Source organism: Zootoca vivipara, chromosome 9 (genome assembly GCF_963506605.1).
Source record: "Zootoca vivipara chromosome 9, rZooViv1.1, whole genome shotgun sequence".
NCBI classification, from domain to species: Eukaryota; Metazoa; Chordata; class Lepidosauria; order Squamata; family Lacertidae; genus Zootoca; species Zootoca vivipara.
This window is the reverse complement of record NC_083284.1, coordinates 2,589,080-2,610,979: the sequence shown is the minus strand read 5'-3', so window position 1 is coordinate 2,610,979 and position 21,900 is coordinate 2,589,080. Positions and strand designations below refer to the sequence as shown.

Below are 21,900 nucleotides of genomic sequence, written 5' to 3'. Positions count from 1 at the left end.
GCTGTGCAGGTCCTTGGCAATCGCTTTTTAAAAAATAATTCCCCTGCAGGGAGACACGTAATTAACTTCCCAAGCCGGGCGGCGGGGCGTTCCCAGGACCGAAAGGGAGGCTTTTACGCAGCCCTTCCCAAGCGGGGCAGAGGGGTCTCCCGCGATGCCGGGGCAACGGAGAGCGCGGAGAAGTGGGGAGGGGAGGTCGATGCGGGGGGCGGGTCTTCTTCTTCCTTTTCCCCAGGCCCCGCCCCCCGCTTCCCAAAATAGCACCTGGCGTGCGTGGGAGGAGCAGGAGGCGGAGCGAGAGGCGGCGCCTGCCTGCCTGCCTGCCTGCCTGCCTTCCTCCCCTCTCCGGCTGCGCCTCGCGCGCTCTCGCTCTTCTTCCTCTTCCTCTTTCTCTTCCCAGGGCTCCTCGCTCGGTGTCCGGGTCGGGTCGGCGGGCAGGTCCCTCCCGGAGGCTCCATGGCTGCGATCTTCGGCGGCGTGGAGGGGTGAGTGAGGCCGGAGCGGGGACCCGGGGGGTGTCTGCTGCAGCCGGGCAGAGGGGAGGAGATGGGGCGCGTCCGCCTCCCTACCTGGACGCACATAGGGGGGTCCTTGTTTACCCCCAGCCTTGCCCTCACCTGGGCTGGATCCTCAAAGGCAAACCAGCCAGATGGGCGGGGGTATTGCTATTATTATTATTATTATTATTATTATTATTATTATTATTATTATTGGCTCGCAGCGCCGCCCCTGCCACTTGTGTTCATTCATTGACTTCCTTGCTTGCGCGTTTCCTTTCTGCAGCTGCCCTCGCGATCCCGGCTTGCAGGGCTTTCCAACATTGCAGCCAGGCGCCGCCCGCGGGGAATCCTAGGGTTGTAGGGCCGGAAGGGAACTCCCGAGGTGCTCTAGTCCGACCCGCTGCAAGGCAAGGATCTTGGCTGAAGCATCCGGGACAGGCTGCCACCCGATCCCCGCAAATGCATTATAATGCAGCCTGTTAAATGCGTCTTGGATGTACTCAAGGGAAAGGTCTGGTGCTGAATCCTCTCCAAGCACACACTTCAACCCCCTTAGGAACACAGGAAGAGCTCTGCAGCTGGATCAGGCCAAAGGGTCGCCCAGGACAGGCCCCCACAGTGGATATGCCCACTTACAGTTCCCATAAACCAATTATTCAGACACAGTAGTAATAATGCCGAACACAGTAGCAATAATAATTTTCAATCATAATTTATTGTTTATATTTATAGCTATTGTGGCTGATAGCTCTCTATTCCACAAATTTCCTGCTCTGAAAGCCATCCGGGTTGGTGGCCATCACTGCCTCCTGTGGCAGGGAGTTCCATAGTTGAACTCTGCACAAAGGAGGACTTTCTTTTCTCTGTCCTGAATCTTCCAGCCTTTTGCTTCACTGGATGTCCACGAGTCTTAGTCTTCTGGGAGAGGGAGGAAAACTTTCCTTTTATCTGCTTTCTCAACCATGTTATACTTTTATAAGCTTCTATCCTGTTGCCTCTTCCTTGCCTTTTTTCTCAACGAAAAAGTCCCAAACTCTGCAGCCTTTCCTCATAGGAGAGTTGCTCCCCTGGAGAGCTCCGTCGGTTAAAGCCTGGTGCTGATAACGCCAACCTTGCAGGTTTGATCCAGCTGCATATTCCTCCCTTGCAGGTGGTTGGACTAGAATCTCAGGCATCCCCAAACTGCGGCCCTCCAGATGTTTTGGCCTACAACTCCCATGATCCCTAGCTAACGGGACCAGTGGTCAGGGAAGATGGGAATTGTAGCCCAAAACAACAGGAGGGCCGAAGTTTGGGGATGCCTGGACTAGATGATCCTTCTAACTCTCTGCTTATTTATATTTTGGTGGCCCTTTTCCCAGCTCTACCATCTCCTTTCCCAGAACTGCACATGTTATTATTCCACGCGCACCACAGGTTTGTATTTACACAGAGCGACAGGTGCTCAGATTGATGAATTTTCCATTTCTCTCATCTCTGCTCTTCCACCTGGAGACTCCCAGAGCAGCAGACACCATTTAAAACGCTACGGCAAAATCATTTTAAAAAGCAAAACCTACCCTATGCAAGCAAGCAAGCAGGATCCAAACAGAGATCTCCAGGAGGCAAATGAAAAGGGCTTTCCCTGTTGCTGAAAGGAGAGTGTGCAGGGCACCAGGGGAGGGGTCCAAAGGGGGGGGGGAGGCGCGAACCTGCGGCAACAGAATCCCATGAACCCCTGACCATCCTTTCCTGGTACTGATGGGTCCTGGAGTCCAGCAACAAATGCAGAGCCATAGGAAGCCGCCCAGAGGGGCTGGAGCAATCAGATCGGTGGGGTATAAACATAGAAACAATTCTATAAATAATGGAATCGTGGCATTGTAGAGTTGGAAGGAACCCCCAAGGGTCCTCTAGTCCAACCCCCTGCAATGCAGGAATCTCAGCTAAAACAACCAAGACAGAAGGACATCCAACCTCTGCTTAAAAACCTCCAAGGGGGGAGAGGCCGCCACCTTCTGAGGGAGTCTGTTCCACTGCCAAACAGCTTTTGTTGTCGTCGTTATTAATATCTATCATCTCCAGACATCTTTATTGGAAGTTAGAAGGTACATAATTATATTGCACCAAACATGGTGAGGCATACATAAAAGAGAGAAAGAGAAAAAGAGAAGGGAAAGTGAAGGGGGGACGACCCAAAACTGTATACTTCAAAAGTTGTTATTGCAATAACAAAGTTGTTGTTGTTGTTGTTGTTGTTTTTGTTGTTGTTACTGAGTGGCTGCCCCTGGTCTAAACAGCGCCTATGATCCCTTTATTCCTGTTCTATGACATATTATTTTTAAAAAAATTGTTGTTCTTATTCGTTATATTTTGAGGGGTTCTCTATCGCTTTCTAACCCTGGGTTGAGAACAGTGGAAGCCAAAGTTGGGGGGAAAGGAAGCTGATACATTAGGAACCGGGAAATCCCATCATGGAAATAATGCAAATGCATCTGGGGGCAGGGCTATAATTGGAGGAGGAAGCTGGGTGTCCTGGAGAGGCAAGGGGACACTGGCCTGGTGCCCATTTACAGTTTCGCTTCCTCCCGTTTGTGCTGAGGTTGTACGAAAGGTCTATCTCAGCTGCTCTCTTGAGGCTGTGGGTGTTGCCGGAGGGGTGTGTGAGCGCTGCACAACTCAGCTATGCTCCCTGCACGGCTAGTCAGCCGGAGGGTTTCAATCAGACGTGTGTGTTCTTGTCTGATAAATCTCCCACGTGATCCACAGAACCGATCTCATCAAGTCACGTCCCCAGCGGGAACTGACTGTTGCGCTCCGTTTTGGGGTGGGGGTGCTGTTTTTACCCCAGTGTCTCACATGGCTTGAAATGGCAGGTGGTTAGAGGTGAGGATGGTGATTGCCTATAAAGAACTGGCTGTGTTGCCAGATGTGCCGAAGGTTGCAGGAAGTTAAATTCGTGGGTTTTCATTGATTTCTGTGCAGCCACGAGGGATGAGACTTGGCAGAGGAATCTTGGGCTTCGAAAGGCCCAGGTGGGGCTATGCGTAGATCTTTTGGCAGGACAGAGTTCCAACCCTCTTTTTAATATAAAGCACCTGCCTCCCCGCTTTCCTTTTCCAAGGAGCTTTCCTTGGTTCTAGAATCTAGATCTTAAACGTGCAGTTTGCTGGCTTCGGTGCCGGGCTGCAAGGCCTTGTAAGTTGCATGTGTCTCTGCTATTTTGGGGTTTCCAGCACAGCTACGGTTGTGTTCAAGGAGACTGGGTAGATGGGAGCGATGCCTAGACCTCTGAAACTGTTCAGCACTAAAGACACTGCAAAGTTGTCTGATCTACGAGATTCCTCTGTCACAGACAGTTGTGTGGCTTGGCTGTGCATCAGTGTACTTGGGTGACACCAATGGACACCAATGGCGCTGCCCGATTTCCGGTGCCCAGCATAGCTGCCAAGTTATCCCTTTTTTAAAGGGATTTTCCATTATGCTGAATAGGCTTCCTCGCGAGATAAGGGAAAACTTGGCAGCTATGGTGCCCAGACATGGGCAGAGCGGCAGCGAAAGAAATCCGGGGGAATTACGGGATATTTAACATTCGGGATGACAGCGGGAAACGGCTTTATAAACGGGGGTTTCCCGGGGAAAACGGGAGACTTGGCAGCTAGGATCTCCAGGCAGAGCCCAGAAAGACTTCCCTCTCTGATATCCTGCAGACAGTTGGCGTAGCAGGGGTCAGCAAACTTTTTCAGCAGGGGGCCGGTCCAATGTCTCTCAGACCTTGTGTGGGGCCGGACCATATTTTGGAGGGAAAAAATGAACGAATTCCTATGCCCCACAAATAACCCAGAGATGTATTTTAAATAAAAGGACACATTCTACTCATGTAAAACCACGCTGATTCCTGGAACGTCCGCAGGTCGGATTTAGAAGGCGATTGGGGGGGATCCAGCCCCCAGGCCTTAGTTTGCCTGCTCATGGCATAGAGAGTGCTGCACTGCATGGGACGGTTGTCAGACTTCTCCTGAGGAAGCTTCTTGCAAACCCAAGGATCCAAAAAGGAGCAGCCCAGGACAGCATGCCTTTTGGTTGCTCAATGGTCATGCCCAGTTTTGCAATTCTGGGCTGTTCGATGCATCCGTTTGCAAAAGACGGCACACCCACCTGCTTGTACCTGTTTAGGGAAGCTTAATGTTTAATAGATTATTGTATTTTAATATCCTTTTGGAAGCCGCCAGAGTGGCTGGGGAAACCCAGCCAGATGGGCGGGGTATAAATAATAAATTGTTATTATTGTTATTATTGTTATTATTATTATTGTACTCTGCAGAGAACATAATTTAGCTCCCCACTTAACATTGCTCAGTTGTGTTTATGGCTGCATGTGGAGGCTTCCTTAGGGGGACAACCAAATTTAAGCACAAATTCAACTCATAGCTGTGAGGCATTTGCGAGCTTTTTTGCGGAGAAAGTCCTGTTGCTTCACCGTGACCTCCCTGCCAATTTAGATACAGTAATAGAACTGGACGCCCCTCGACTGTCTTCCGGTCCAGTGTTGGACCATTTCGATTGGATACTCCCTGCTGATGTAGATAGATTCCTTTGAGCTGGTAGGCTTACCACTTGCCTCCTTGATCTGTGCCCGTCTTGGCTGAGTAGGGCGTGGCCAGAGGTCGTGCAGATCGCCCTGGTTGAAATCATCAATTTGTCCCTTGGCACGGGGACATTCCCAGGGGAGCTGAAGGAAGCAGTGGTGTGTCCGCTCTTAAAGAAAACTTCATTAGATCCTTTAGATCTATCAAATTACTACCCAGTTTCGAATCTTCCGTATCTGGGTAAGGTAATTGAGAGAGCAGTTGTTGAACAGCTTGGCAGGTTTCCAGAGGAAACATCAGCTTTAGATCCATTTCAGTCCGGTTTCCGTCCTGGTTTCAGGACCGAGACGGCTCTGGTCGCCCTAACAGATGATCTCCGTAGACAACTGGATCGTGGCGGGTCAGGACTGGTGATTCTCTTAGATTTGTCAGCAGCCTTTGACATGGTCGATCATGATCTTCTGGAACACCGCCTCGCCGACGTGGGGATACAGGACATAGCCTGACAATGGCTGTGCTCTTTTATCTCTGGTCGGGGATAGAGGGTGGCGCTAGGGAGGGAGATGTCGTTGCGCCACTCCTTGGTGTGTGGAGTGCCACAGGGAGCAATCCTCTCCCCGATGCTTTTTAACATCTTTATGCGCCCCCTTGCCCAGATTGTCCGGAGTTTTGGGTTGGGTTGTCATCAATATGCTGGTGACACCCAGACTTATCTGTTGATGGATAGCTGCCCTGCCTCAGCCCCGGACACACTGACCAGGTGCTTGGAAGCTGTGGCTGGATAGCTATGTGGGAGCTGATTGAAGTTAAATCCTTCGAAGACAGAGGTCCTCTGGTTGGGTCAGGACGACATGGGAATGAGGGACCAAATCTCTTCTCTTGTGGGAGCCCAATTAGTATAATCCTTGACACCTCCCTTTCCGTGGAGGCGCAGGTTACAGCAACAGCCAAGGCAACATTTTCCCACCTTCGCCGCATCAAGCAGTTGGTCCCTTACCTTTCCCGCCCCAATCTGGCCACAGTGATCCATGCGGCAGTCACCTCCAGGCTTGACTACTGTAATTCGCTCTACATGGGGCTGCCCTTGAAACTGTCCCAGAAACTCCAGCGGGTGCAGAATGCTGCAGCGAGGCTCCTCACGGGGTCCCTGCCATGGGAGCATACTCACCCAGTGCTTTTCCAGCTGCACTGGCTCCCGGTGGAGTACAGGGTCAGATTTAAGGTGCTGGTTTTGACCTTTAAAGCCCTTTACGGCCTAGGACCCTTGTATTTACGGGACTGTCTCTCCTGGTATGCCCCTTAAGGTCCATGAATAACCATAGTTTAGAGGTCCCAGGCGCTAAGGAAGTCAGACTATCCTTCACCAGGGCCTTTTCAGTGATGGCTCCGACCTGGTGGAATGCTCTGTCCCATGAGACTAGCGCCCTACATGACTTAACCTCCTTCTGCAGGGCCTGTAAGACAGAGCTATTCTGCCTGGCCTTCAATTTAAATTTAGCCTAATCTTTTATTCCCCTTCTCTTCCCTCCCCTGCCTCTTTTATGAAGATTACCCACTCTGGGACCCCACAGCTAACTCTCCCCTGGCCTCCTCACTGGCCCAAGGAGGACTAATTTAGTCAGCTAGCCCTGGTGACCATCTAATGTTTAGTGGATGGGTTTCCCCCCAAATTGATTTTTGAACTTTGAATTTTATTATTACTCATGCTTTCATACTGTATTTTATGCTGTTTTTATGTTGTATCATAATTAAGTGTTTTAAATTTGTTGTTAGCTGCCCTGAGCAGGGTATAAATAAAATATTATTATTATTATTATTATTATTATTATTATTATTATTATTATTATTTACAGTGGTACCTCGGTTTAAGTACACAATTGCTTCCAGAAGTCTGTACTTAACCTGAAGCGTACTTAACCTGAAGCGCACTTTCCCATTGAAAGTAATGGAAAGCGGAGTAATCCATTGCAGACGGGTCTGCGGAGTACTCAACCTGAAGCGTACTTAAACCGAGGTATGACTGTATTATGAAGCAGGTCATGTCAAAGTCTTGACAAAAATCTGATTCTTTAAAATAAAATAAAAAGTTTGATGCTTTATTATGTTTTATATATTCTGTAAGCTGCCCAGAGTGGCTGGAGGAACTTCGCCAGAGGAGTATTAATAATAAAATGATGGTGATGATGAGGCCTTTAAAAGGAGCCCAGCGATGGCTTCGAGACTCTCCATGCTCAAGGCGTGGGCATATTCCCCAAGCATCCTCTTGTGCTGCCATTGTTAGAAACTCAGACACTTAAGGGAATTGCCAAATGACACCTTCAACAAAGCACGCCTGCGGAAGGTCTAAGACGGTCTTACTCATCACACCGAGTGCTGCTCTCTCTGGAAGACAAGGTTTCAAAAAGTCCTCTCTTTCCTCTGTCCCAAATCTTCCACCGTCCGGCTTCCTCGGATGACCACGGGCTCTACTCTGAGGAGAGAGGGAGGAGAATTCGTCTCTATCCACTTTCTCCATGATAGGCATGATTTTACGAACCCCAACCGTGCGGCTTCTTACTCGGCTCTTTGGGCTTTTGTTTCTCCCCACCGCAGGGGAGGGACCCACTCCCAGGTGGTTCTGATCTCCGAAGATGGCAAGATCCTGGCAGAGGGTGAGGGGCCCTGCACCAACCACTGGGTAAGTAGGCCCACCGCGGCTTCACAGGTCACAACATCATAGCATTGTAGAGTCGGAAGGGAACCCCCAGGGTCATCCAGTCCAACCCCTGCAATGCAGGACTCTTTTGCCCAACGTGGGTCTCGAACCCCAAACCCTGAGATTAAGAGTCTTATGTTCTCCCAACTGAGCTATATGAATTTTTGGAAATGCCTCTTAGTCGCAAGGGACTAAGTCCTTCTTAGAAAGGGAAGCAGTTAGGGTTGATCCTTTTTTAAACTGAAAACATTCCATCTCTCTCCCCCCCACACACACTCCCCTTGTATCTCAGGCGGCAACAGAGACAACTTTCTAGAATAATGTAAGGATCACAATCAATCTCTCTTCATATTCCGCAAGGCAGGATATTCATATCCCTTGGATCAACCCAGCTAAGGTGTTCTACTGTTATTGATTTATTTGTTCATGGCATTTAGATCCCACCTTTGGCTCCAAGGTGGTGGCAAACACAATTCTCCTGCCCCATCTCAACAGCCCTGTGAGGTTGGCTGGGCCGAGAGAAAGCATCAACTGGCTCCCGACATCAGGCCCCCCCACTGAGCTTCATGGCCGAGCGAGGATTCGAACCCTGGCCTCCTCCCAGGTCCTAGTCCACCACTCTCACCACTATACCACACTGCTGGGGCCTCGCTCTCCTTTTGAGGTCCTGCATCTCACATCATTGCTCACCCTGAGCAGCTTTGTGTGCCGAGATGAGTGGCTGTGCTCATTTGGCCTGCCAAGTTTGTGCAGGTCCAGCATCTGCTAAGGGACAGTTAGCTCCAAGTGGAATGCTGTGATTGACGGCTGCCTCCCTACCGACAGGGTGATGCCCATATCCCGGAAGGGCCCACTGAGGACGGGATGCCTTTCTCCTTCCTTTCCAGAAAGCTAGGATAGAGGAGCAAGCGGTGCTCTTACGGGGGCCTGTCTGTGCCTTTAAGTTTGGGGTGCGGAGGTGACTGGGGTCTCCTTGCTTTCTCCCCTTGGCGAGCAGCTGGTTGGGTCAGACAGATGCCTGGAGAGGATCAACACCATGGTCAGCGAAGCCAAGGGCAAGGCAGGGGCTGATCCACAAGTTCCACTGCGCTCCCTGGTGAGTAGCCTCTCCTCCCCCTCCTTTGTCCAGAGGATCCCCATTGGCCATTAGGACCTGAGAATCTACTGGATCAGACCAGGGGCCCATCTAGTCCACCATCCTGTTCCCCCAGGGGCCTGCAGGAAGCCAGCAAGCAGGATCCGAGCTGCCTGTGCTGGGAAGCAAGCCAGCAATTGCTTCCATGATGCCCCAAGGGTTAGATGCCCTCCCCCCTGTCTCTGGTGTGTGTGTGTGTGTGTGTGTGTGTGTGTGTGTGTGTGTCCGAGGTTCCCCGGAAGCTCCTTGATGGTTCCTTGATGGGATGAGAGGTTCCCAATCTTTCCCAGGCTCCCGCCCCTTTGTTTCATGAACCCTACCCTCTAAAAAGCATTATTCAGAAGAGGGGCTTGCGCAACCCGCTAAGGAAGATTAGGAACACAATTCAAAACAGCGGCAACTCCTTGCTGGGTATCGATGAGAGAGAGTTTCTCCACTGCAGCCGATCTTTTCCTGTAACGTCTAGCTGCAAGCAAGTTTCTTCCAGAGAGAATTGGGGAGCCTGGCAGCTCACCCCCCCAATAAACTATGGGGTACAGAGTCATAATTCTAGAGGAGTCTCAGGTAGAACCAGCTGCAGAATTTGCTTCAGGCAGAGCTGCTACCACGACTCCTCTGAAAACTGAACTCTCTCTGGGCTGAACTCTCCTGGCCATGCGTGGTTCTTTTGTAGCCCTGCCTTGCTGTCCGGCCCGGATGCTGGTGGCTGGGGCCAAGCCAGGGTTGGGCTGGTGACGGTGTGGGTGTTTTGGCACAGGGCCTCTCTCTCAGCGGAGGGGAGCAGAAGGAAGCCACCAACAAGCTCATAGAGGAGATGAAGACCCGCTTCCCCTGCCTGAGCCAAAACTACTACATCACCACAGATGCCATTGGAGCCATGGCCACAGCCACCGACCACGGTAAGAGGGCCGGGTTTTGTGTCTCGGTACGGCCGTTGCTGGCGCAGGTGGAAAAGGGTAGAATCATGGAATCATAGAGCTGGAAGGGACCTTGATGGCCATCCAGCCCAACCCCCTGCAATGCAGGAATCTCGGCTAAAGCATCCAGGACAGGTGCTGGCTGGATCCGGCCAGCACCCATCTGGTCCAGCATCCTGACCAGGTGCACCAAGGGGATGCCTGAAAGCGAGGGCTGAGCTCGGCAGCCTTCCCCCCCCCCCCGCTTGCAACCCAGCATCTGGCTGGGGCGGATAGGGGTTGTCGTCCAAAATGTCTGGCCCCGGGTTAACAGAGGGTGCGCTAGTCTCAAGCGATGTCATTCCACACTAATGCCCATTGAGTGGGAAGGTACCCTGTACACGTGAGCACTCTTTTGGCAGGGTACCGTTGGGCTGGATGGGATGAAGGGGAACTGAGCATCTCTGCCCCTTGGCACCATGGGGGAGGCATCTCAAGAGCCACAGGTCTGGAGAAAGAGGAGGAAACAGTCCACATTGGCCTCCGTCTGTCTCGAGAGACAGTGAAGTCAAACCGCTGCGTCAGCAGCACCAAAGTCAGCTCCACAGGGTGCAAGCCTGGGCCACGTGTCTGGGGTGTGTGTGTCCTGGGCTGCCTCGATGACAAGATCCCCCTCCTGGGCCTCACTGATGGGGTCCAAAGGAAAGCAGAGCAAGACGTTTGGCACCAGCTTGGTGGCAGGAGCTGCCGGAAGGAGGCACATAAGGCGCCATCCAACCACCTTAGGGACTCCGCTCTGGATCTGTGCAAGGTTTACTCCTTGGCCTTCTCTGGACGATGTCCTGCAAGGCAGCGGAGGTTTAGGATCAGGATTTTCCTTCTCCTAGATGAGCTACCTTCCCAGAGGGATGAGCCCCACCTGCCTCTGCCTCTCTCTCAATTTTTTTATTTGTAAAAATGTAAGCATACAACAACAGTTCAAAATCTAAATAGTGAGATTACTCTGAATCTCCTGACTACCCCCCCATCCCTTCCATGGGTCCTGTAAGGGGGAGAGATTACAGAGAACCTCCCCCTCTCATCAGAAGCAGTTCGTCCCCAAGCAGCCATGAAAGCGCGGGGTCTGAAGGGGCTAGTCAGGAAGCGGAGAGAGAGTGCCAGGTCTCCGGCAGCATGGGAGAGCCCCTGCTCCACAGGCGGGAAGAGAGAGAGACGGAAAGGGGGGAGAGGGAAAAGACGGAGCGCAGACCCTTTCCCCGGCACCGGAATTAAGGAGGAGGAGAAAGGGGAGGAGATTCGCTGTCCCGAGACTGCTATGTTGGTCCAAGTCGTGAAAAGGGGCAGTGCCGGATTCTGAGCGGACATGAAACCGACAGCTCACCACACTGTAAATAACGTGCACCAATAAAGACTCTTTTAAAGACAAGGATGTGGAAATTCGTTACTCAAGAGTAGCCGTAACAACCTCTGACAGGTCCTAATGAAAATATTTACAACAGCATATCCATATTTATCCAAATATTTTTATTTCTGAATTATCCATAGTGTCCGTTACTTTGCAAGTGTGATTAAAATCCTGCCCATGTTTTGACCTGCTTGCAGTGGCCTCGTATATAAACTATAAACTTTCCCCATTCTTTTAAAAAGTTCTTGTCTTCTTGATTTCTGAGCTTCCCAGTTAATCTCGCCATTTTGGCAGAGTCCATCATCTTGATTTGTCATTCTGCTCTGGTTGGGGTTGACTCTTCCTTCCATTTCCGGGCCAGTAGTATCGCCCCTCTCTTCTCTCTACAGCAAGTGCAGGAACGGCCTTCTTGACCGTTGGAGCCCCTCTTGGTCCTGTCCGCTCAATCCACCGAAGCCTCTTTTCAGAGGAAGCCCCTAACTCACTGAGGGTTCGAGACCCATCTGCTACCCTCACTTGGTATACAATATATAGAATTTCCATGTTCTAGGACAGAGGCCGCCCATGGCGGAAAGACATGTGTGCCTGGCTGTACTCACCGTGTATATCCTGCTCATGTGCTCCTCTTCTTCCCCTCCAGGCGGTGTGGTCCTCATCTCTGGGACAGGCTCCAACTGCAAACTCATCAATCCGGACGGCTCTCAGGTCAGCTGCGGGGGATGGGGCCACATGATGGGCGACGAGGGGTCAGGTGAGGACAGGACACCTGGTTGGTGGGTGGGGTGCTTTGCTTGGGAGATGTTGGGCTCAGGTTCGCTGGGGATGAAGTAAGCCACATGGCTCTACAGAGGACAGCTCAGGAGTGGCGCAGATCTTCCCCCAAACCTCTGGATTGGACCCCATTATCCAATCCACGTGGCCAAAAGGGAGCCCAGGCGCTTGGAAGGCCTTGCCACGGGGATGGTGTGACGAGATCTTCAGAGCATGACTTGGCACCAGAGGTCGATGGTCACACTTGGGAGGCTTCTGGCAATTTTCCGCAGGCCTCAGAGCTTCCTTCGTAAGCACCTAGGGAAAACCTGCTGAATCAGGCCTGGGACACAACTTGTCCAGCATCCTGTTCTCACAGGGGCCAACCAGATGCCCATTGTGGGGAACCCACAAGCGGAATTTGAGCCTGAAAGCTGTGGTTTCCAGCAACTGAGGTTCAGAAGCATTGCTGCCTGTGACTCTGGAGGCAGAGCCTCCGATAGCCCTCTCCTCCTCCATGAATTTGTCCAATCCTCTTTGAAAGCCATCCCGGTTGGTGACCATCGCAGCCTCCTGCGGCAGGGAGTTGCATAGCTTAACTCTGCGCTGCGCGAAGAAGTCCTTCCTGTTCTCCGTCCTGAATCTTCCTACATTCCTAGTGCCGGGCGTAATCTCCTCTTTTGGTGTCTGTAGCTTATTGGATCGCTCACCAGGCGGTGAAGATGGTCTTTGACAGCATGGACAACCTCGAAACACCTCCGCACAACATCAGCTACATCAAGCAAGCCATGTTTGACTACTTCCAGGTAAACTGCCCATCACGTGGTCATCCCCCCCCCCAAAAAATAATAATTGTGCTTTCGTTTGACTCATGGCGAGAGTTGGGGGGCGCGAGAGGCTAGTCACTGGCTCCGGGATCATGGGAGAGAGGTCTCGGGTTGTTGGCAAGGGACAAAATAGAGACACAGCCCATTGAAACCAGAACCGGACTGCAGAAGCCCTCTGCCCTCCTGCATTTTCCAGAAACTGGGATTCTGGAGCATTTACTGTGTCCAGCTGCAGGCAGAGCAGAGCCATCATAGCTCAGATGTTCAAGAGGCTTGTTTGCGCTCTGAGACCTTTTTTATATTTCTTGGTAGGTCATAAACAGGAGACCTTCCCTCTCCTATAGTGCCCCCTTTCTGGCTCCGCCCTTCCCCTTTATCCCCTTTCGCCCGCCTGGCACCCTGCCACTGTTTGTGCTGTAACTCCCAGCCAACATGGCTCTGCCCCTGCTGGAGAGGATAGGACAAAACAGCTGGAGGGCACCGACTTGGCAAAGGCTGCCTTAAATGTTCTTTGTGGCTGCTGGAGCCAGAGAGGAACTTGCTCTGGAATAGTCAAAAGCAGGTTCACAGGTGCAACTATCTCCTCCATGGAGCATCCTTAGCTGATGCGTTTCCCAGGCTGCAAAGGTAGGCTTGGACGCAAGGTGGGGGAATATTATTTGGGGGGGGGGTCAGTCCAGTATACCTGAAGGAGCGTCTCCACCTCCATCATTCTGCCCGGACACTGAGGTCCAGCACCGAGGGCCTTCTGGCGGTTCCCTCGTTGCGAGAAGCCAAGCTGCAGGGAACTAGGCAGAGGGCCTTCTCGGTGGTGGCGCCTACCCTGTGGAACGCCCTCGCAACAGATGTCAAAAAGGAAAACAACTACCAGACTTTTAGAAGACATCTGAAGGCAGCCCTGTTCAGGGAGGCTTTTAATGTTTAATAGATTATTGTGTTTTATTCTTCTGTTGGAAGCCGCACAGAGTGGCTGGGGAGACCCGGCCAGATGGGTGGGGTATAAATAATAAATTATTATTATTATTATTATTATTATATTATTATTATTATTATCTCCAGTGCCAGAGGACTTATTTGCTTAAGAAGCAGAATTTCAGTAGCAGAATAGATCATTGCGACAGGGCAAAAATGCAATGGTATCTTTAACTGTTCAAAATTCAGACTTATTTTTCTTTGTAAGTGCAGAGTACATGCCCTGCCCTGCCCTGCGTATGTCCTGAAAAGCTCTTCCTTCTTGTGCTGCATCTTCCACGCTTGCTCTGGGGTGGGGCTGGCTCCGGCCGTTTAATGATTAGCCTCTTTGCTCCCTTTTAAGCAGCTGCCAAAGTCCACCTGGCTCATTAGGGTTCTCATGTCACCTGACAGCTTTTATGGCTTGTTTCACCTGGCGTGAAATGAGCCTCTGCATTGTGCTTCCTTCTGCGTTTCCCATTTCCTGAAGTTCGCTGCTTTTGGCCTCGGAAGGGGAGGGGCCACAGCTGCCCCTGTTTTGCAGATGACATCAAGGCTGGGCGATATCTGGTTTTCAACATCGTGATGCATCACCAGCTAACCGCTGCGATAGGGTGATGTATCACAATGTCTGGAATAAGGAGGGGGGGGCTGTGCAGGGAGGGAGGGACCAGGAGGATGGAGGAAACCCACTTGCAGGTAAACGCCATCTCTGGCCCCCTCTGCCAAGGGCGACGCTGCGTGAATCGATCTTCTTAAAAGCACCACAGTTCTTTTAATTTTACCTTTCGGATTTGTACTTGGTGTCACAATCTCATTTGCTGGTGCTTCTCTAATGTTCCCCAGGGTTGCAATCAGCATGGATAAAAATCAATGATTTTTTTTATTTAAAAGAATTTGGATTTTTAAAAAATTAAATCGGATTTTTAAAAATAAAATGCTTTTGGAGGAAAAATCTTTCCAAAGATAGTTTTCTATTTAAGTTACATTATACTCCAAAGGCTGTTCACCAGGAAAAAAGGATTCGTTTTAAGTTTTTCATGTGTGCTAAAACTCTAAGTTGTTAAAAAAAAAAAGTTTAACCACATCAGTTAACAAACATGGATACATAGGTATGCTATAATGTTATTGTTTTAGTTAAATAAATTGTTTAGATTGTTATTAAGGAAATGATTATTTTTCTCCTTCCAATCAAGTACAGCAGAAAAGTTGTCCCAAATATAAACAGTTAACTTATTAAACCTCACAATAATTTCATAATTATCTGCCATGTATTTCTAATAGTATAACCAAACCAGTAATTTTTGATAATAACTGTAAAAACAACTCTAAAAATTTGTTATTCCAAAAATGAAACCTTCATCTGGTTGTAAATATTAAGATTATACCAGCAAGAATGAGTCTTTCTGTAAAAAAATAATAAAATTTAAATCAAGTCTTACTGACTAGTGATTTAAATCAATTTGATTTAAATCAATTCCACCTTGGTTGCAATCTTAGCCAAAGATGTGCTAGCCTGGGAAGACTCAGATCACTATTGGCACATAGCTTACATTACGCCAGGCCTTTTGGGGGGATCCTTTCAAGTCAAAAGATCAGGGCAGAAATCACAGAGAACTTGCATGCAACTGAAATTGTTTTCTCCTGTTCCTGCAGGTGACGGACAGGATGGGCCTCCTGACTCACCTCTACAGAACCTTTGAGAAGTCCAAGTTTGCAGGGTTTTGCAAGAAGCTGGCTGAAGGTAGCTGGGGAAGGATGCCCTGGGGGGGGGGGCGGTGAGCTGGCTTGGGGTGTACCTTGCTTCTGAACTTCCCAGAGACCCCAGTGGTGTTCAGAGTTGTTGCTGTTATTATTATTATTTACTGAGTTTATATACCACCCTATACCCAGAGGTCTCAGGGCGGTTCACAGAAAACATCACAACATATATAATCAACAACCTAGCCCTAGTAACGGGACAAAGGCGCTCTGCACATGGCCAGTAGCACTGTATTGTTATTTCATGCTATTGTTATTTAGACAAAGCATGGACCCTGGAAATTGTGTCTTGCCAAGAACAGAAAGCCATGAATTGTCTGTTAGGTCGCTATCTGTGGATCACAGGGCAGGGGACAGAAAACAGCCCGCACCACTTCCAGGTGTTTAAATTCACTAGTTAGGTAAAAGACTAGATAAATTATCATAGTCGTATACGTGTATTAGCCAGGCTACAAGCATCTCATGGGCCAGTCGAGATTCACTAGTGTGACCAAAAGCCCATAACCTGGGCTGATAGTGCTCCAAACTGATAACTCTATGCTAACTAGAGGCAACGCAGAATTGCAATGCTCCCCACACCAGGCATCAGCAAACTTTTTTGGGAGGGGCCAGTTCACTGTCCCCCAGACATTGTGGCGGGCCGGACCACACGCGCGTGGCAGAGGGGGCTTTTCACTTTCCCACAGCCACTCCCCTTCCCTCCCCCTGCCTACCTATGCTGCTGCCGTCGGCACTGCACTCTCCCAACCGTGGCTCCTGTGGCTGCCCTTGCGAGAGCTGCTTTTGGGCTGCTCGTCCCGCCGCCGCCACTGACAACGGCCTCTGCCACATGCAAGGGTAGGCACCGGTGCAGCTGTCGGCGGTGGCGGGGGGACAAGCGGCCCAAAAGGGCTGGCTGGCTCTGGAGAGGTGCAGCTCAGCCCAGCCCCCTTCCTCCACCATGCAGGGTGGGGAGAAGCCAGGAGGGAGGGAGGGAGGAGGCGGCATCACGGTGTGTGAGAGGGAGGGGGGTGCCGAAAAAAAATGGTGGCACCTAAAAAACATTAACGAAAACAACAACAGAATCGCCGATCCACGGAACGTCCACGGGCCGGATCCTGAGGGCAATTGGGCCGGATCTGGCCTGTGGGCCGTAGTTTGCTGCCCCCTGCCCTACACTACTACCTGTCCTTCCTCATGAGAAAGAAGGTGGTCACCCCAGGTGCTACATTCCACTTATTGGTTCAGCAGGCAACAGGGAGAGCCATGGTCCTGTGGTCTGTTGTGCTGGCAGAACATAAGACCCCTGTGAGATCATACCCTGGGCCCCTCTAGTCTGGCGTCCTGTTCTCCCTGTGGCCAAACAGGATGCATCTATCAGGAAACCCGCAAGCAGGATCCGATCCCCTGAGCAACTCTCCCCTCCTGCTCTTTCCAGCAACTGGCATTCAGGAACATCGCTGCCTCCGACTGTGGAGGCCGAGCAGAGCCATCCTGGCCCGCAGCCATTCTGGCCCTTTCCTCTTTGCATTTGCCGCATCCTCATTCAAAGCCACCTAGGTTGGTGGCCACCACTGCCTCCTGCGGGAGGGAGTTCCACAGTTTAACTATGCACCGTGAGAGGAAGTGTCAGGTGGATGACGGGAGCTGCAGTCCAAAATGGCCAGGGGGCAACAGGTTGGGGAAAGCCGGGCCTTATTCTTTTTGCACACTGCTGCAGAATTTATGCAAAGGGAAAATTCTCACCAATTTGAAAATGAAATAGCATCCCAGATGCCGAAGACTCGTTTTTCAGCTTTCAGTCTGCCTGGGGCTTCTTGCAGATCTTCCTGCAGGATCTTGAAGATGCCTGCAATAACACTTATTTGACCCAAATGGTTCATGCTTTCAAAGAGGGCGGGCTGTTTTCAGGACCAACGCTATTCCTGTGACTGCGATTTGTTGTTGTTTAGTCGTGTCCGACTCTTTGTGACCCCATGGACCATAGCACGCCAGGCACTCCTGTTTTGCACTGCCTCCCGCAGTTTGGTCAGACTCATGTTCGTAGCTTCAAGAACACTGTCCAACCATCTTGTCCTCTGTCGTCCCCTTCTTCTAGTGCCCTCAATCTTTCCCAACATCAGGGTCTTTTCCAGGGAGTCTTCTCTTCTCATGAGGTGGCCAAAGTATTGGAGCCTCAGCTTCAGGATCTGTCCTTCCAGTGAGCACTCAGGGCTGATTTCCTTCAGAATGGATAGGTTTGATCTTCTTGCAGTCCATGGGACTCTCAAGAGTCTCCCCCAGAGACTGCGATTTGGCTCAGCTGTAAATTCTCAATTTCAAATTGCTGCAAACCCGCCCTGGGACCTGCTGGTGCAGGGTTCATAATGAACAATTAATCATTGCAATAAGTTTCCTTCCCTCCCAAATCATTTCCATGCTTGAAACCAGCCAGTGACATTGATCAGCCCTTTCCCAAATTCCCAAGCCGCCGCTCGATTCAGAAAATATCAACTTCCCCCATGTCTGCAGACAAGGGCTGTTCCTCTTGGTTTGAAAAATCCTCCGGAAAAGAAGTAATACAAGCAAAGCTGCTGCTGCGTTTGGTGCTGGGACTTCCACGGCATCGGTTTCAGATGCTGACCCTGGTTACCCTTTGGCCAAAGGGAGCTGGCTGGGAGCACACTGGGAGCTGCCAGTTAATTTCCCTGCTGCCCCAAAGGCATTGTGGGAACTTTTTAGTGGCGACCCTCTGAATTCCTCACTTGGGCCCATCAGGAGGGTTCAGAGCAAGCCACCACGGGACATGTCAAGGGGTTCACAGCTGCCCTAGGAAGCCCCCAGGGTGATGTCAGGCCTGCCCTGAGTCGGGAGGGACCCAACGGCAATCTAGACCAGGGGTCGGTAAACTACGGCCCGCGGGGGTCATTAAACCGGCCCCCAGCCCTTGCCGCTTGCTTGGTCAGTCCCTGTGCAGAACTAAACCGACTGGCTTCCAGGACTCAGCCAATAGGAAGCCGTAGACGCCTCCTCCTCTCCCTCCATGCCTCTGAAAGCCAGCGGGGAAAGAGCGGTGGGCGTGGGCACATGTGCACGGTGTGCTTGAACGTGTCCAGAGGAGGGCAACCAAATGGCCAAAGGCCTGGAAACGATGCCTTATGAGGAACGGCTTAGGGAGCTGGGTATGTTTAGCCTGGAGAAGAGAAGGTTAAGGGGTGATATGATAGCCATGTTCAAATATATTAAAGGATGTCATATAGAGGAGGGAGAAAAGTTGTTTTCTGCTGCTCCAGAGAAGCGGACACGGAGCAATGGATTCAAACTACAAGAAAGAAGATTCCACCTAAACATTAGGAAGAACTTCCTGACAGTAAGAGCTGTTCGGCAGTGGAATTTGTTACCAAGGAGTGTGGTGGAGTCTCCTTCTTTGGAGGTCTTTAAGCAGAGGCTTGACAGCCATCTGTCAGGAATGCTTTGATGGTGTTTCCTGCTTGGCAGGGGGTTGGACTGGGTGGCCCTTGTGGTCTCTTCCAATTCTATGATTCTATGTGTGCGCGCTCCCACGCGTGGGTGATCCGGCCAACCAACAGAAGTTTGCCACCCCTGATCTAGACCAACCCCTGCAATGCAGCACCAGGGCTGCTTTTCTTTATCTTCCGTACTGTTAAGGTTATTCTTTTAGTCGCTTCGTGAGCCACGTTTCTACACTCCAGTGGTGAAGTTTTGTGAAATGAATAAACAAGGGCAACATCTTTCTCCATGCAGGAGCCGAGGCTGGGGACCCCCTTTGCTGCTATGTTTTCAACAAGGCTGGAGAAGTGCTGGCCCGGCACATCGTGGCTGTGCTGCCAAAGGTTGACCAGGTAGGCCGTGAAAGGAAGGGGCGGTGGGGGGAGGTCAGAACAGAGGAGTCGGGGGCTAGATCTCCCCAGGACGTGGTCACCAAGAGGCCAGCCAGCCCAGAAAAGACACTGTTCTGTGCAGTTGGAAACTGCTTGGTGGGTGTGCTCTGAAAAGCAGTTACAGTATAATATTAAAACAATAATTTCATTATTATTATTATTAGTAGTAGTAGTAATATTACTCCATCCATCTGACTGGGTTGCCCTAGCCCAGGGGTCAGCAAACTTTTTCAGCAGGGGCCGGTCCACTGTCCCTCAGACCTTGTGGGGGGCCAGACTATATTTGGAAAGGGAAAGGGAAAGGAAAGAACTAATTCCCATGCCCCACAAATAACCCAGAGATGCATTTTAAATAAAAGGACACATTCTATTCATGTAAAAAAACCGCTGATTCCTTGACCATCTGCAGGCCGGATTGAGGTGGTGATGAGGCCGGATCTGGCCCCCGGGCCTTAGTTTGCCTACCCATGCCCTAGCCACTCTGAGCGCCTTGCAACATGGTAACAGTGGGGCGACATTCTTAAAAAGGACTCCACCCCCCCCCCCCGGCAAAACCCTCTGGAGATTATGCCACTCTAGCTAGGTTAGTAAAGATGACCACTGCCTGTTGGGTTGGAGTGCCACGTTCCTCTGGTTGGGGTCCAAGCAGGCTTCCTGCCTTGTGGTTTACTGTATTTCAAAATTCCAGTTCTGTCCTGACCAAAGGGATAGAATCATACAATTGTAGGGTTGGAAGGGACCCCATGGGTCATCTAGCCCATGCAGGAATTTCAGGATAACTTGCATGTGCACCTAAAGGTGCCAATGTGGTTATTTGTACAGATGCCTTTGTCTTATCTCGCCTGGAAACCTGAAACCATAGAGGGAATTGTAGAATTGGAAGGGACCCCCGAGGGTCATCCAGTCCAAACCCAATGCCACACGTTCCCAGAGGCACCTTACTCTGCTGGCATGCTGGGCAGCCACTTTGCTGAAGGTCTGGGCAGTGGCAGAATGGGAGCCTTCCTGAGAAAGGGGGGGGGGATAGGAAATAAATGTCAGAAATGAATCCTCCGAGGCTCTTTTGTGCCTTTCTTTCTCCTCCCTGCCAGAGCCTCTTCCTAGGAGACCTGGGGCTGCCCATCGTGTGTGTCGGATCGGTGTGGAACAGCTGGGAAATGATGAAAGGAGGTGAGTGGCTGTCAGGGATGAAGGCAGACGAGAGTCGCGCACCTCCTTGGCAAAGCCGGGGAGGTTTTGCTGCAAAGAGTATTGTGGAATTGCAGTTGGAAGGGATCCGAGGGTCATATGGTCCAACCCCCTGCGATACGGGAATCGCAGCTCCCATGCTGCCTCTCGTTTGCCTGCGCGGAGTGCCCATCTGGGTACCGAATTAGCACTTGGTAGGGATTGGTGTCCTCCGAATGACTGTTCCCCGCCTCTTTTCCTCTCCCAGGCTTCATCCAAGTCCTTGACCAGGCGCACAGAGAGCAGCTTAGCACCGCCTTCTCCAAGTTCAGCCTCCTGAAGCTGAAGCAGTCCTCGGCGCTAGGAGGGGCTAGCCTGGGGGCCAAGCACATTGGCCAAGCCCTCCCCCTGGACTACGCTGCCAACGTGAATGTCTTCTACACACACTCCTTTGCCTAGAGGTGCAGAATGCTCCTCCCCCCCCCCACCTGTCCCTCTCTTTCTCTCTCTCTCTCTCTCCATGCCATGGACCTGTTTTTTAAATGACCAAAGACTGCCTGTTCTGCTTTGGAAGGACGTTTTTGTAGGGGCATGTTTCGTAACATTCATTAAAAAAAGAAAAAAGCAAGACCACCAAGCCGCAGTGTTCTTGGTATGGTGGGCTGCGTGTCGCAGGAAACTGTCCTTCAGCCTCTTTGCGGGCAACAAGCATCGGGCTGCAGCATCAAGGAAGTTCCTAGTGAGTTGCTGATGAAAATTCCTCTCCTCCAAGCTGCCCAGAGACGGAGAGGGGTTCTTCCTTGCGGTTAGCATGGCAGACCCCTACTGCAGAGCTTTCCAAACTTGTCATGTTGGGGACACATCTCTTTAGACCTGCATCATTTCACAACGCGGTAATTCAGTTTTACTAGCAAAAATGGGAGTTTTAACTGACCCCTTTCCAGCCCCAGGACAGCAAGGAGCATTTGTGTGACAAACCTACGCACTGATGTGTCGTGACACACAGTTTGGTAAGCTCTGCCCTACTGATTTGGGCTTTGACAAGGCTGGGGCAGGTTTCTATAGGAGCAGGCTGAGAAACCATGTCCCAGCACCTCGTTTCAGGCTTCAGACCCAAGATTTGGCTTTCGTATTTGCAAAAGCCCAAGTGCTCTCCTGCATAAAGATGCTGTCACTGTGAGGGATAGTTTGTGAGCCAGTTTAGCCATTTGGGGATGGTCAATAATTGTCACGTTTCAGGTCACAAAATGACAGTTAAACTCTCTCCTGAAGATGTGTCACCAACCTAATGGCTTTAAAAGGAGCATATCGTTCACCCTGACCCTGAGGTCCAGCTCTGAGGGCCTTCTGGCTGTTCCCTCATTTTGAGAAGTGAAGTTACAGGG

The 21,900-nt window shown here is 50.9% G+C and overlaps 1 protein-coding gene across 2 annotated transcripts; it reads left to right on the top strand.

Annotated features, from left to right (window-relative positions):
* Positions 1 to 347: 347 nt before the first annotated feature.
* On the top strand, positions 348 to 21,148 carry NAGK (N-acetylglucosamine kinase). 2 transcript variants are annotated; one of them, XM_035103716.2, is made up of 10 exons: positions 348 to 485; positions 7,661 to 7,745; positions 8,761 to 8,859; positions 9,656 to 9,797; positions 11,840 to 11,950; positions 12,643 to 12,755; positions 15,384 to 15,471; positions 19,212 to 19,309; positions 20,440 to 20,518; positions 20,784 to 21,148. In XM_035103716.2, the coding sequence occupies exons 1-10, from the start codon at positions 457 to 459 to the stop codon at positions 20,972 to 20,974; spliced, it is 1,035 nt and encodes a 344-aa protein (XP_034959607.2). In that variant the 5' UTR covers positions 348 to 456; the 3' UTR covers positions 20,975 to 21,148. The 2 variants fall into 2 exon arrangements, with proteins under 2 accessions (XP_034959607.2, XP_060134297.1); XM_060278314.1 differs by lacking the exon at positions 348 to 485 and adding an exon at positions 6,909 to 7,082.
* Positions 21,149 to 21,900: the final 752 nt, after the last annotated feature.

Coding starts and splice junctions, on each gene's coding strand:
- NAGK (XM_035103716.2), top strand. CDS start 457: ATGGCTGCGATCTTCGGCGGCGTGGAGGG. Junction 486..7,660: donor ATCTTCGGCGGCGTGGAGGG/GTGAGTGAGGCC, acceptor TCCCCACCGCAG/GGGAGGGACCCACTCCCAGG. Junction 9,798..11,839: donor GGCCACAGCCACCGACCACG/GTAAGAGGGCCG, acceptor CTTCCCCTCCAG/GCGGTGTGGTCCTCATCTCT.